Below are 15,793 nucleotides of genomic sequence, written 5' to 3' on the forward strand. Positions count from 1 at the left end.
GTAAAGAATTTTCTCTATCTTTTTTCTAAATTTTTAACTATAAAACAGTTTATTTGATCTCTAGTAGGCTATGAAATCAAAAAGATTGAGAAACACTGCACAGAATGATTTGAGGAAGATATGGACGCTATTTCTAACAAATAAAGAGACCATGCTGAAGTTACCTTGTCACAGTGGTTGCTAGTAAGTTTTTTATTTTCATTGTGTATATGAGTAGAAGAGTTTCTGTTCCCTTTTGGTACAGTAAAAAAATATAGGTGCTGGCATAGCTGTGTGGTAAGAAGCTTGCTTCCCAAACACATGGTTGGGGTTCAGTCCCACTGTGTGACACTTTGGTCATGTGCTTTCCACTATGGTCTAGGGCCAAACAAAACTTCATGAGTGGATTTGGTAGACAGAAAGTGAAAGAAGTCTATCATATGTGTGTATGTGCATGTCTGTGTTTGTCCTCCCTCCACACACTCAACAATCAGCAAAAAGGGTTCACTAGAATAAGTGCCAGGCTTAAAAATAAATACTGGTGTCAATTTGTTCAACTAAAGGCGCAGGAGTGGCTGTGTGGTAAGTAGCTTGCTTACCAAGCACATGGTTCCGGGTTCAGTCCCACTGCGTGGCATCTTGCGCAAGTGTCTTCTACTATAGCCTTGAGCCGACCAAAGTCTTGTGAGTGGATTTGGTAGACAGAAACTGAAAGAAGCCCGTCGTATATATGTATATATATATATGTGTGTGTGTGTGTGTGTGTGTGTGTGTGACCCTAGCATTGCTTGACAACCGATGCTGGTGTGTTTATGTCCCCGTTACTTAGCGGTTCGGCAAAAAGAGACCAATAGAATAAGTACTAGGCTTACAAAGAATAAGTCCCAGGGTCGATTTGCTCAACTAAAGGCAGTGCTCCAGCATGGCCGCAGTCAAATGACTGAAACAAGTAAAAGAGTAAAAGAATATACATACATATGTATATATTCTTTGAAAAAATATAAAGCTCAAGATGGTGCCTCAGCCTAGCAGCAGTTGAAAGATTGAAACAACTAAAAGATACTCCTTATACACCTAAACTACCTCCCTAAGCTTAATAACATATTGTTTAAGAGCAACTACTGTTGTTTAGTTATCCGTTAAGACAGTTGGATGTCTACAGTTAGACCACATTAGGTGAAAGCATTTTTTTTCTTGATGCACTATGAAGAAGACATTGCAAATGAGGCACCAACCATAATTTCTATCCTTATCTCAATAATCCTGATGACAGAAGCTCTAAGAAAATCTAGGAGCAGAGACTGTTGTAATAGTAATAAGTGGCATCAAATAACATTTGTTGGCAGTTCTTCAGTGTAGGGTCTATTTTATTGAGTGTTAATGATGTTGAGAGGGTGAAATGTATCTGGACATAGTAATAATTAAAAAGAGAGAATTTGATTGGTAAAGCAATTTTTATCATGATAAAGTAGGTTAGAGGGTGGTGTGAATGTGTGCTAGGATGGTGCTTCTTACCCAAAGGCTTCAGTTTGCAGGTGATAATTCTTGAGTGTAGTTCATAATTGTATGGCTTAGCCAGAATATTCTGATGTCAGACATGGCTGGAAGGTTTTGTTTTCCCCAAATGCTTCAGAGCCAAGGTCAAAGAAAATACTGGTATATGGGTTTGAAGAGAACGCTTCTTCCCAGAGGTTCTGATCCTATGTAATAGGACATTTAAGAGTGGGGAGGGAGGGAGAGAGAGAGAGAGAGAAAGGGGGAGAGAGAGAAAGAGAAAGAGAGAGAGAAACTCAAGTGTGTTTAACTGATAAAGACTAAGATTAGAACAGATTCAGTATGATGGTTAAGCTACCAACAGGGCCAATTCCCCTATCGCATGTTAACTCAGTTGCTAATCTAAAGAAATGATTTCTTATAACAGTTGTTAGTACAGATGAATCTCTTGCAATTGAATATCCTTATGTTGTTGTTGTTATTATTGGTACAGCCTTCTTGTTGATGGTGCCACCTTCTCATAACCTGTATTGCAGCTGCATTGCTAAACTATTTAGGGGTTGTTGATTTATAGAATTTGGTAGTGTATGGGGTGTGTACATGTATGATGTAGTGTAATATATAGAGTTGTTTTTGTTTGTTTCTGTTCATTTAGCTATCCCAGACAGGTAGGTCAGGAGTAAAGTAAATTGCTGCCAAATCGGAAGAAAACTGGTAGAGGCTGGCCAGTGTGTGTGTGTGCGCGCGCGCTTGTGTGTGTATGTGTGTGTACAAACAGAATATTATATATCTAAAGTGTAATATATATTTGATTTATTCTGAACTACATTCAAAGCCATATTTTGAATGTGTCTAAATCAAGTAGAAATAATAAATATTTATAATTGAAAAATAAAATGAACTTAAGAGAAATAAATTGAATAGGTCAATGACATGAATTTTAGGTAAGTCATTTAGTGAAGGTATAATGTACTGAAATATGTACATGTTGTGATGAGAGTTATTACACCTCCTTGCGAGAGATAAACTGATCCAAGTAGAGTATAAATAGTAATGATCCAAGTGAGTTCAGAAGTTCAGAGTTCGGAGCTGAGTGAAGTTCGTGTTGGTTTGCAGGGGAGTTGGAAGGCGCTAGTTGGTTAGTTTGCAAGGAATATTGATTGTTGGTTCGTAAAGAGATTTGTCTGGTTATTTATCTTATTTATGGTACATAAGTTATGTTACAACATCTGGCAATGAGGTTTTCGAAGCTCATGTAAGTTATTTAACAATTTGTTCGTGATACAACTTGTTAAATAATGGAAGACCTATTAGCTTCCATAGTACAGTTGCAAAAGCAACAATAAGAGTAGCAACAGGAGTTGTAGAAGCAATTACAACAACAATTATTGGAGCTATATTCAAAGAAGTTCAAAAATGAGGTAAGTTTGTTTTTGGCAGATCGCATTTCAAACTCAATTAATGAATTATAACCCAGAGGAGGGTATAACTTTTTGCATCATACTACAGAAGGTATGAGGAGATTTTTAAGCAAGATTCCAAATCATGGTCAGACAAACAAAAAATGATATTGTTATTTTGAAAATTAGCTCTGTTAGAGTATGAACATTACTGTAATTTCATATTGCCCAAAATACCCAATCAAGTTTGTTTTAAAGAAACAATAAAATTACTTTCCAACATATTCGATGATAGAACTTCTCTATTTAACACTCAAATAGACTGTGGGAATATAATGAAAAAAGAGAATGATGATTTTATCACATACGCAGGAACAGTCAACAGAATGTGTGAAAGTTTTAACCTCAAAGAACTTACACCTGAGATGTTCAAGTGTCTTATTTTCGTACAAGGCCTTACAGCAAGCAAAGATACAGAAATTTGGGTAAGAATTCTTTCTAAATTGGAACAAGCAAACCGAGATCTAACCTTACAGTCCATGGCAGAAGAATGCCAAAGGATGGTAAACCTGAAACACGATGTAGAAAATATTCAAGGAAAGGATTCCTCAAAAATACAGATATGCCGACCAGGAAAGAACAACCAAAGAAGAATGTTACGTTCTAGTCCATGTTATGGATGTGGATGGGGCTGGATGCATTTCAGGAAAGACTGTCCATTTAAAAATCAAAAATGTTACAGTTGCAATAGAATTGGTCACAGGAGTTCATACTACAAAACAATATTACAAAGGTCAAACATTAAAAATCCTAGAGTGCTCTCCGCAGAAACAAAAATCGACTCCCAAATAAGAAAATTTGTGCAAGTAAAAATAATACATATTAAACTTCAATTGGATACTGGAAGTGATATTTCAATAATAAATATGGGCATATGGAAGAAAATGGGGAAACCCATGTTGAGAAAAACAGTAAAATCTGCTCATACCGTGACAGGCAACAAATTACATTTCATAGGTGAAATGTGGACTCGTACCACATTTTGAGGGAAAATATGCAAGGCCAAAATCTTTGTCATTAAAAATGCAATTGATCTGTTGGGTACTGATTGGTTAGAATTATTTAGTTTATGGGGCCTCCCCATAAATCTCTATTGTAAAAATGTAAATGGTTGTCCCTCTAAAAATAATTTGTCTGAAGAATTAAAGAGAAAATTTTTAAAAATGTTTTCCACAAGTACTCTTAGACAAACTAGGTCTATACACAAAGACCGAAGTGTGTTTTGAATTAGATGATAACGTTACACTTGTGTTCAAGCTTAATTGGATGATGAGTTGGACAGATTGGGAAAAAACGGAATCACTGAAAAAGTGGATTATGCAAAATGGGCAGCTCTGACCATATGCATAAAAAGGAAATTAGTGAAAGCATGTAGAGGCTGCATATTGGTGACTAAAGAACCACCACCAAAATACCAATCGTGGCCGGAGACTGAGATCCCATGGTCCAGGATACATATCGACTACACTGGACCAGTGAACAGTGCATACTATCTAATCATTGTGAATAGCTATACAAAGTGGCCAGAGGTATGCAGATGTAATAAACTCACAGCAAAGACAACAATAAAGTTCCTACTCGAGTTATTTGCTCGATATGGTGTTCCAGACATTTTAGTTTCAGATAATGGAATACAATTCACGGGATATGAATTAAGAAATTTCTGCAAAATACATGCCATAAAAGCACATCTTTATCCATCCCTACCACCTGAGGTCAAATGGGAAGGCATAAAGATTTGTCAACACATTCAAAAGAGCTCTAAAGAAAGCTAGGAACAAGCTAGATAATGAAGAGTCACTAACAAAATTTTTGAGAATATATAGAATAATGCCAAATCCAAATATTAATTCAGGAAAGTCACCAGCAGAGTTAATGTTCACACATAAAATAAAATCGATTTTCAATAAATTATTGCCAGGAAAAATACATATAAAGGAAAGACAAAAAATACATTTGAAAGAAATACAAGAAATATTACAAAGCATTTCAAAGTAGGAGATAAAGTTCATTTTAAAAATTACAAAAATGGTAAAGAAGGTTGGTTGGGAGGATGGCTTGTAGTCAAAAGATTAGATAACATGATGTATTTAATTAAAGGACAACATCCAGGACATAAGAGACACCTTAACCAGTTAAAGATTAGACATACAGAAGAACGAAGAATAATATGATATGTTTGAAGAGCCAGCACTGAGTGATATTGAACGCTGTAGAATTAGCTTCAGAAAATGAAAATAGACTGAATATCTGGAAGTAATACCTAAACAAAAAAGATATTAAATTTTCAAAAAAAGAAAAGAAAAAAACCCAACAAGAATGCTAACAAGAGTGCTTAGTATAACAAAAAGAAAAAGTGGTGTGTGCAACAAGCAATACTACCTTAAAAGTCGGGTAACAATTATGATACAACAGCTACAAAAGAGGGAGAGATGTTGGAAGAAAAAAGGAAAAGGAAAAATTCCACTTTCTCACAGTAGTTGAAATCTCAAAAGGGGAGATGTGATGAGAGTTATGACACCCCTTTGTGAGAGATAGATTGGTCCGAGTAAAGTATAAATAGTAACAATCCAAGTGAGCTCAGAAGTTCAGAGTTCATAGTCAAGTGAAGCTTGTGTTAGTTCGCAGTGAAGTCGGAAGGTGTTGGTTGGTTAGTTCGCAAGGAATATTGATTGTTGGTTCGTAAGAGATTTGTTAGTTTGTTACATTGTTTTTACTGTTGTTTGGTTATTTTATTTATTGTACTTAACAAATTACATTACGACAGTACACTAAAAATTCTGTATTGAAATTTACCTCCAAGCTGGAGAAAGTAAAGAAAAACCTAGTGACAACCATTAAAAAGTTAATCCTTTTATTCTTTTATTTGTTTCAGTTATTGGATTGTGGCCATGCTGTAGCATTGCCTTGAAAGATTTAGTCGAGTAAATCGACCTCAGTACATATTTTCAAAATCTAATACTTATTCTATTGGTTTCCTTTTGTTGACTGCTAAGTTACAGGAATGTAAACAAAACAACACCAGTGAAACACAAACAATACACACACAAACACATGCAAATGGCTTCTGCACAGTTTCTGTCCTCCAAATTCATGCTCAGGATATTGGTTAGACCAGCGCTATAGAAGAAGACACTTTCCCAAGGTGCCATAGAGTGAGACTGAACTCGAAGCGATGTGGTTTCAAAGCAAACTTCTCAACTACACAGCCATGCCTGTGCCTATAACTCTTCTTGAAATTATCTCCCCTTTTTCTCCTGTGAGTCACTCACAATTGCTACTAGGGTTTTTGTTTTATTACTCAGACTAAAACGGAAATTTCAATTAAGAATTTTTTTCTTGTATATGTATGGCATCCAGAATATAACCTTAACTTACATAATAAATACTGATTTCAAATTTTGGCACAATGCCGGCAATTTAGGGTGAGGGGTAAGTCGATTACTTATTTCACCAACCCTGGTACTTGTTTTATTGACCCTAAAATCCTGAAAGGATGAAAGCAAAGTTGACCTTGACAGAATTTGAACTCAGAACATAAAGACGGATGAAATGCCACTAAGCATTTTGCTTGGCATGCTAATGATTCTGCCAGCTCACTGCCTTACCTACATAATAAATATTAACACTTTATCTTCTCTAAGTTAAACTGAATATGTAAGATATATTTATTTACTATTTATATATTTATATTGCTAAGTTTTTTTTTTTTAAGGGAAGTAGAAGATACAGGAGAGGTAGACAGAAAATCAATGATAATAATTTCTTATATAGACTCAGGACCAGAAAATTTGGATTAGGAGAGGAAGAGATAAATCAGTTATACTGACTGTTGCACTTGATTGGTACTTTATTTATCAACCTGAGAAAATGTCAGGCAAAGTTGACTTCAAAGTGATTTGAACTTAGAACATAAAGGGTCATAGTTAAATACTGAAAGGTATTTTGTTTGATACTTCAACAATTCTACCAATCTATCAAAAATAAGTAGGAAATGTAATTGACTAGTTCTCTCCCATTAAATTTCAGGCCTTATGCCTATAGTTGAAAAGATTACTATAATTATAATTGATGAGTAATTTCTTGTTTTTTCCCACTTCATCTTATCACAAAGACAGCACAGAACAACTACTACTACTACTAGAAGGAAAAACAATAATGCCCCTTCCACACACATATGTACCAAAAAAATCAAGACATGAATCTTTTCCACCTGTGAGAAATTAGAAACTAAAAAAATTGTTTGAAGTGGTTGGTGGGTTTGAAGATGGTTGAACAGGAAGCTGTTGGAATTCTTGAGTTTTAATTTCATTATGATCATTTCTTTTCTACAAGTAAAGCATGTGTCATTAACATATAATATTGGTATTTTAAAGTATACTGATGCTCTCGGTAAAGACATATACATTTCGTGTTACTTCTTTGGTTCACGATTTGATACTTATGCCTGCATATTTACTTTTTGATCAAGCAGACCTATGATCAACGGTGTTTAAGCCATGTCTGTTTCAGTCTATTTCATGATAGTATGGTGTGATGAAGGGGGTTCAGCTGCTGTTTTAGCATATCAAGCAACAACATAGAGGCTTCCTCTTAGTCAATCAATCATCAGAATTTTATTGTGTCATATATGTCGTTGTGGTGCTTTAGTCAAAGGCGAGGCCCAATTAAAAAGGCCTATGATTAAAGACACTCAAGTGTGACCATCCAGTAGTTTTATTTTTCAAACATAACACCTAAGAATCTAATATGCTTTTGTTGTTTTTTTAGATGCTAGAGTGTGATAGAAGGGAGAAATGGTTGAACTCTCAGAAATTCTTTTATTGGCTTGAATGTGAAAATAGTGGTACAGGAATTTAGATATTCTATGTTTATCATATTCTGTCTTCTAATATTTTCAGAACTGGTTAAATTACTGATATAAATGATATATAAGACAAATTCAATCAATTATAGCCTCTCTACTTAAACTGAATTTGTCAATATGTTTTGCTTCCTTTCTTAACATGGCAGAGAAGTGGGAAGATATTTGGCAGCTAATTTTAGAAGAGTGAATAACTGTGAAGAGACTCCTTTGTAATCTTGGGTAGTAACAGCTCACAGCTACAAAAAGAAAAACAAAAACAGAAGCAGTATATAATTAAAAGGTGCTTCATTAACTTGCAGTATTGGTTTTCAGTCCTACTATGGGCCTAAGGAAACATTACAGAATGTTCTCACTGTAGGACTCAAACCTATAATCAACATACTGGGTCTACAGAACAGACTGGTCAGTGGAGATGATATAACATTTTCATATCACTACACTGAGTCTCATTCAACAAACCATTGCATATTAGAGCTGGTAGTGTGGTCCTCAACTAGATGGACTACTGAATCTGTGGATTGCACAACTGAAACCTATATGCCATAGGCCTGTGCATTCAAGGTTGACTAGGAAAACACATCAATAACTATCTGTCTACTATGAAAATAGATTTGTACTTAAGCAAAGTATGTAATTATTGAACAATCTCTAACTTTTTTATTTCCATTAATATTGCTTTCATTGATAGATTTTTACTTCACTGTTCTTATAATCAGCCATCTCAATGCATACAACATATTTACAATATAGGTGTGTATGTAAGTATGCAAACATACTCAAACAGACACATTTGATATTCTATATTTGCAGTCCTTTGGATTAAGTATATCACTCCTAGTTAATGGTTTCTCATAGATTTTTTTGGTTCCAGTGAGACAATTTTAGTGCAACATTCACTGCAAAACTAAGAAAACACTTCAACTATAAGTTTTTATAATACAACATAAGGGTATTCAACATACTTATTCTAGATGTATCTATAACTATAAAGATAAATATTTTCACAAAACCACAGGGGCTCATTAGTGTGGTGCATAGCTCTTGAATTCTATAGCATTAAACAGATCGGAGAATGAGAAAATAAATATCCTTTTACACAAGACAGCAGTATTCTACTGCAGCATACGAACTACTATACCCTATACAGCACATAGGACAACAGTGAGTACAACAGTATACTATTACTGTAAGTAATATTCCTTGTAAATCTTGTACCTATTTCACAAACCTGAAGGTGATGCATTATGCAAAATTTAGTGTCCTGCCCAGGGACACAATAAAATATCAGAAATAGTTATGAAAGTGCCAGATTTAGTCAGCTACTTTATCTTTAAAACCTCTAATTAACACATATTATAATCTACAGGAAGATGAAAGGCAGAATTAATCATAGCCATAGTTCAAACTAGCTTTGAAGTAGTAGTAGTAGTAGTAATAATAATAATAATAATAATAATAATAATCTATTAATTGAGATATCTTAATAAGATATGATGAAGTACTACAAAATATAAGTATATGAGTCTCTGCCATTTTCAATGATGAGTATACACTTGTTTGCTTGACTGAATTAATTGTTCATTAGTTTAGTGTGTCAGTGGTTGAGTAACTCACTGCTATATGTACCCTTAACATAATTCTTAGGTACAGTGCAATTTATGTTACAAAGTTGTACTATTGAATTACAAGTACAATCCATCTGATAGGCTTCCGCATAGTATCCCTCACCCAATTTCGCTCTCAAGACTTTGGTTGGCCCAGGCCATGTTAAAAGACACTCACCCAAAATTCTATACAGAAGTATTGAACCCAAGACATCTTAATTGTGAAGTGAATTTCTGAACCATTTGGTCATGCTATGTCCACAATGATGCACTATCTTAATAATAGTGCACTGAATTCGCTGGGTTCTGATTATAGATAACAATTCACAAAAATAAATTTACATTCTCTGTGTATGTGAAATATTTCTACTTTAAGGAAACTAGTTCCTTTGTATGTTAAATTCATGAGAAAAGACTGTTAACCGTGGGTAGGTGCTACAACTTGTTGTTAAACATCAGAAGCACTGTTTAATTGAACAACTATTTCAGAATTTGAATTTTGTTAACTTGAGTCTATAATCACCATATCAAGTATATAGGAACAGAATGGACAATGAAAAAGATAATGTAGTAAGTCCAAGATCTTTATACTGAATCTTACACCATAAACCACTGCACATCAGGAGTCAGCAGTATGGTCTTCAACTAAGTGGATTATGGAATCTGTGCAAATCAGGGCTGACAATGGATACTACCACAATCTATTGTGTTGTAATATTTACTACAAAATAGATTTGTGTTTGAACAACATATGTAATTATTGGAAAATCCCCAATTTTTTTTTCATTTCTCTCTAATGTTGCTTTCATTGATAATTTCAGTAATTAAGAATGAGATTTTTCATAGTGCTCAAGTTTATTGATATTTTAATTCTTAAACTTCTTTTATGATCCAGGATCATAGGAGGCCAAATCATAAAGATATCAGACAATCTGCTGAAAGTTCAGTTAGGCTTGTATCTCAACATTGTACTGTGCCATCACTGCATTGAATCCATGTCCAATACATTTAACTATCAATGGCTCAACTCAACCAAAGGGGAAATTACTATAAAATGAGGAGCAGCACTCTATAATTAACAAGTGTTCCATCAGCTTGCAGTGATCAGTCTGTTGTTAGATGATCAAGTCACTTACTTGACATTTTATGATGACAAACTCTCAACTCTCTTAACTTACAGGAAAGACTAATAGAATAACACTGTGGGAGCTTCTACACAGTTACTCAACCTGCAACAAAACGGAGCCAATTTTCCTTCAAATAGCATCTGTAATACAACTATTCACTGTAGACCTATGTATAATATACTAGGGTCAAAAAGCTGAATAGTCAAGGCTGCAGTTGCTTTGATCTTAAGTCTGTTCAATCAGGACTAGCCTGGGGCTAAACAAAAATAACTCATCTTTTCTGGTCACATCCACTGAAGGGGTTGAGCTCAACATAAACCAGTGAAGCACTAATCAATTTTTACAGTGGTGCCACTGCTAACATCAAAGACTTATTACCATCCAAGAGTGCATATTTAGAGTTAGGTAAATTGCACCATTTAAGAATTAACTGTCTTGGTCACAGACACAATAGTACTAGGATATAAACTCAAGTCTTTTCAACTAGTTTATGGCACTTTGTTAGTGTGGCCATCAATGCTTTTACAACACAGTTAAGCTAAGCTAAATGCATTATCTACTCACTCTTTTTGAATACACAGCTATAAGCAGTAAAATAAATGTAATAAAAAAATGTTAAAAAGGAGAATAAATTGTTTTGTTGTGTTTAAGAGGACTAGTCTAATGTTTCAAGTGGTACCGTTCATTTGAAAAAGGATTCTACTTAAAAATTTAAACTTTTATTCTTCATCACAGCAAACCAATTTATTCCATTTTATACTGTTTATAACTATTAATTGTAAATGTAGAACATCAATAGTTTCCTTGGATCCCACTGTTTACTTATTCATACAATAGTGCAAAATTCACTTTCCATTTTAAAACTGACTTCTTCAGCCATCAAATTTGACTGCTCACATGTTTTTCCCCCTTAAGAGTTATCTTAAAGAAAGAGCTGATGTAAACAAACCCCAAACACTCCAGAGACTGGAGAATTATATTCAACAAGAAATTAGAGCACTGAAGTCAGATACATTACAAACTCTATTGCAAAACTACCAAGAAAGTTTGACCCCGTGAAGTTGAAAATGGGAAATATTTGCAACATGTTATATAACTTTTACAGCTACACTGCATAATGGCTAGTACAGTTAAATGTTCTAGATATTGTTTTTAATGCTTAAAATGAACACAAGATAATACAATGGATCGAAATTTCAATTCAATGGAAGTGAAAAGGTATTCAAGAACTAAAATCAAGAAAGATGAAATCTGAAATTGTGATTCAAACTTAAAATGAAAATCAATTTTAAGCAATAAAATTTTTAAAAAATCATTTTTAAAAATTGAAACTTTGAATTTAAATATCAATTTTTAAACAATGTTTTTAATCTATTCTTTTTTTCATTTCATTTATGAAAACATTTTATTCTTATCAGGTATTTCAAACAAAAGCTCAATTTGCTTTATTTTACTTTTATTAAATATGAACTAAAAAAAAAATTACTGAATTAAATTTGTGATTTCAGGTCTATGTAATACATAAAAGTTGATGAAATGGAATTAACTAATATGAAATCATTTTGCAAATATTCAGTTAAACAAAATAGTTAAAGAGAGCAATAGATTAATTACTACATGACTGCATTTATTAACTGATATTTATTTCAATGTGATGATAAAAATTAAGAAAAAAAAAAACAAAGAAAAAAACTATCATTTGGTCTCTTTCTCTTGAATGTTTATAGATTGGTTGCAATTAGGCTATATTTAATAATAATGAGAAAAACAGAGACACAAAAAGAGAGAAGAGAATTGACAGACTGTATACAAATACTATATTGATTTTAGCAAAATCTACTGCAGTGTTTCGAATTAGCAATTATTACAGGTCAATACAAAGAGTGGAGAATAACAAATAGTTGAAGAGTGAATGGAAATGTTTGTTGGATTGTTAAATCAATAAGGAATAGAGAAAGGGAAAAGGAAAAGATAAATGGAACACAGCGATTAAATAGAACAAGTGGCAAAGATAGAATGAAATAAACTTCAGCATAATATCAAAATAATCTATTTAGAAGACTGTTTTCTGAACAGAGAATTACATGTTGAAATAGTATGTATCTCTCAGTGTGTATCTATATATCTTTTTTTTTTTTTTTGGAGACTGGTTTCAGTCATTTGACTGTAACCATGATAGTGCACCAACTTCAGAAGGTTTTCATCAGTTACATCAATCCCAATACTTAATACAGTCCTCATTACTGTATTTATTTTGAGATGCTCTGTGTTTCTTTCAATTACTTTAAATATACAGTGTTAGGAACATAAACTGTGACTAAGGTTTGGTGGAAGATTTTAATTCAAAACTTATGAAAACAAGACATTTGTACTCAGAACCAGAGCCGGTTTCAGCCAGGTTGGTAATGAAAGGGCTAAAGCACTTGACAGTGTAGGTAACTTGAAAGAAATACAGAGCATCTCAAAATAAATACAGTAATGAAAGGGTTAAAGGTGTGAAACCAATGGTCCCTCTATGACTGGCCATAACTTTTAACTATGATAGTTGGACATTTATTATCCTTATGATAATCAACATTATAACAATTTTTCCCATTTCTCGAAGCATCAAACTAATAATTTCAATCATGAACTTATCCTGTTTTTATTCATTTATTTATTGTTAGGGGTTCTTTGCCATGTGTGTGTGCAGTGAGTGAAGTAACATGCACATGAATCTAAGCTATGATTAAGGATGCTCCTCAAAATCTTTCATCAACAATCCTGGTTCAACCATATATCATTGATACTCCAGATCATTGTGAGTCAATGTACTTGCTTTCTTCTCTAACGAACCAGTTACCACTTTTGAAATATACCAAAATAAAATTAATTTATGTCACTTACAGCACAGAACAAATTGTGAAGAAAATGGCCTTGAACTCCTGCTCAAATAGCTCAGCTTGCTTTATCATGAGTGTTTCTAGCTAAATTGAATATTGTGTCAGCTATCATGTTACCCAATTATGTTGATAGATAATTAATTTAAACCAACAGATAAATCTAAAATACACAAGCTAAGTAATTAAAGGATGTTATGTAATCTATGTTAAGTGGATAATCCCCATTAACTTGAAGGATAATAATGCATGGAACATCTTACCATTTTTTTTTTCCTTTTTGTTATTCAATGTTTCATGTTGAGTGAACAGAATTAAGAATTCAATAAGAAAAAAATCTCAGTTAACATCAAAAACTTTTGATTTAACTCAGTTTTGGATACACTGATTTGACCAAACAATAAACCAATGTAATAATGAACCCTATCTACATGGTTGATTGCCTCGCTAGAAATAGCACCTTATACTATGTAGTCATAGATAAATAAGGAAAGGAAAGAGAGGAAACACTTTTGATCATAGATTTGTTTAATTAGAGCTGACCTGGCTTTTAAACTCTAATGACAACAAAAGCAACTAATGAAATCATGTATTTGATGTACTTATGTGTTATGTAAGGAGATAAGCAAACAATTAGTGAAGCATTTAGAGTAAAGACTGAATTGAAATACAAAACTGAAAGACATCCAAACATTAGTCATTGTTTTCTTGTTGGCAAACACTATTGTTTTGGCTGTCTGGTCAGACTATGTACTTCACTCTTTTGGTTAGTTTGGCTACATGATATTTTATAGGTCAATATGAAGAGTTAAAAAAACAAGAAAACCACAACAATACAAATAAACAGCAGTAATCCAATCTTCTTAGTGAGATAATTAAAAAATAGACACTGCATAATGACTGTAGATTACATATATTGTGAGATACAACATACACACATTTGTTTTGGAAAGGAAGTTCATAAATTCTGATTTAAAAATATAGACAAACATTATTCATAAATTAAAACTAATTACATCAGTCTGTACGTGTGTATGTATACATAATACAAGCAGAGAAAGGCGGTCAGGCAGACACAACAACAGATTAAAAAGGTAGACATAAGAACAATGTGAAATTCAGCAACAAACCAACATACACACACAATCTGCAAGTTGCTATCCAACCATGAACAAACTAATTCAAACACACTCTCTCATCAAGAACTTTAGTATGTTATAAAAACCAAAAATAGATTATAGAATATCTTATCAATGATTGTATTCATCACTTTTAGCACTGAACAATGTATCAGAGTAAGAGATAGGTGCTTTCACTTCTCTCAAATACATGTCTACATGAAAGAATGCTTGTATCTTTGTACTTGTCGATCAAAGCTCCAACCAAAAGCCTATAACCAACGGATGGCTTCTCATAGTGTTTTGATCAAGGCTGTAATGTTATTATAGTTGAAATTAGATACGACTGGATAATTGATTGGTTTCATATTTAAATAGGGTTAGTTTTCAAAATAACAGAATTAATGTGTATTCAATAATGAAAAGCATTAATTTGTATTGATTCAGAATCAGAAAATTTATAAGGCTATTGTTTCAATTTGTTAGGAATGAAAATGTAATTATACAATTCATATACAAATTAAATATCTTTTATATATTTTACTTGTTTCAGTCATTAGACTGAGGCCATACTGGAGCACTGCCTTGAAAGGTTTTAAGTCAAACAAATTACACCCAGTACTTATTTTTTAAAGTCTGGTACTTATTCTATCAGTCACTATTGATAAACCTCTGTTATGGGGATGTAAACAAACCAACACCAGTTGTCAAGTAGTGGGGAGTGCACAGACAAACATACACACATATGCACAATAAGTTTCCATCTACCAAATTCACTTACATGACATTAGTCAGCCTGGTGTTACAGTTAAAGAACTATTACATTTCTACAAGTCATACATACCACATACTCCTATAGGGAACTTCCTTGTATCTTCTGGCATGAAACAATGTATGGCTTATCGCAATATATGTCTCTTTTAAATTATTTAAAGGATTATATCAGAAACTTTTTTTTATTACAACAGGAAGCAATAGCATTCCCAAGAAAATCAATAATAGCAACAGCGTTAATTTAATAAACAATTTTGAATAAAGCAAGAATCTTTGCAGGATTAACTAAACCCTATTGTGTGCCATCCAACCCATGCCATCATGGAAAGTGGATGTGAAATAATGGTATTCTACAGCACACATGCAGGCAGGAGTTTTGTTTCGGGCTAATACCTTACTTAAATTTAAGGTGGTAGTTGTTTTTATTGTTTAATCTCAAGTCAGCTTTGATCAGACTCAAGAGTCAAGTCATACTGGCCATGACCAGCCTG

At 33.2% G+C, this 15,793-nt stretch overlaps 2 protein-coding genes across 3 annotated transcripts in view; one reads left to right on the plus strand and one right to left on the minus strand.

Annotated features, from left to right (window-relative positions):
- LOC106883440 (adenomatous polyposis coli protein) overlaps positions 1-15,793 on the minus strand; it is a 188,252-nt gene that overhangs the window by 42,987 nt on the left and 129,472 nt on the right. The window lies entirely within an intron of this gene.
- On the plus strand, positions 3,209-7,793 carry LOC149136068 (uncharacterized). The gene is made up of 2 exons (XM_089350069.1): positions 3,209-3,739; positions 7,704-7,793. Exons 1-2 carry the CDS (start codon positions 3,209-3,211, stop codon positions 7,791-7,793), a joined length of 621 nt encoding a protein of 206 aa, XP_089206195.1.

This window comes from Octopus bimaculoides, chromosome 4 (genome assembly GCF_046866305.1).
Source record: "Octopus bimaculoides isolate indiv1 chromosome 4, ASM4686630v1, whole genome shotgun sequence".
Classification (NCBI taxonomy): domain Eukaryota; kingdom Metazoa; phylum Mollusca; class Cephalopoda; order Octopoda; family Octopodidae; genus Octopus; species Octopus bimaculoides.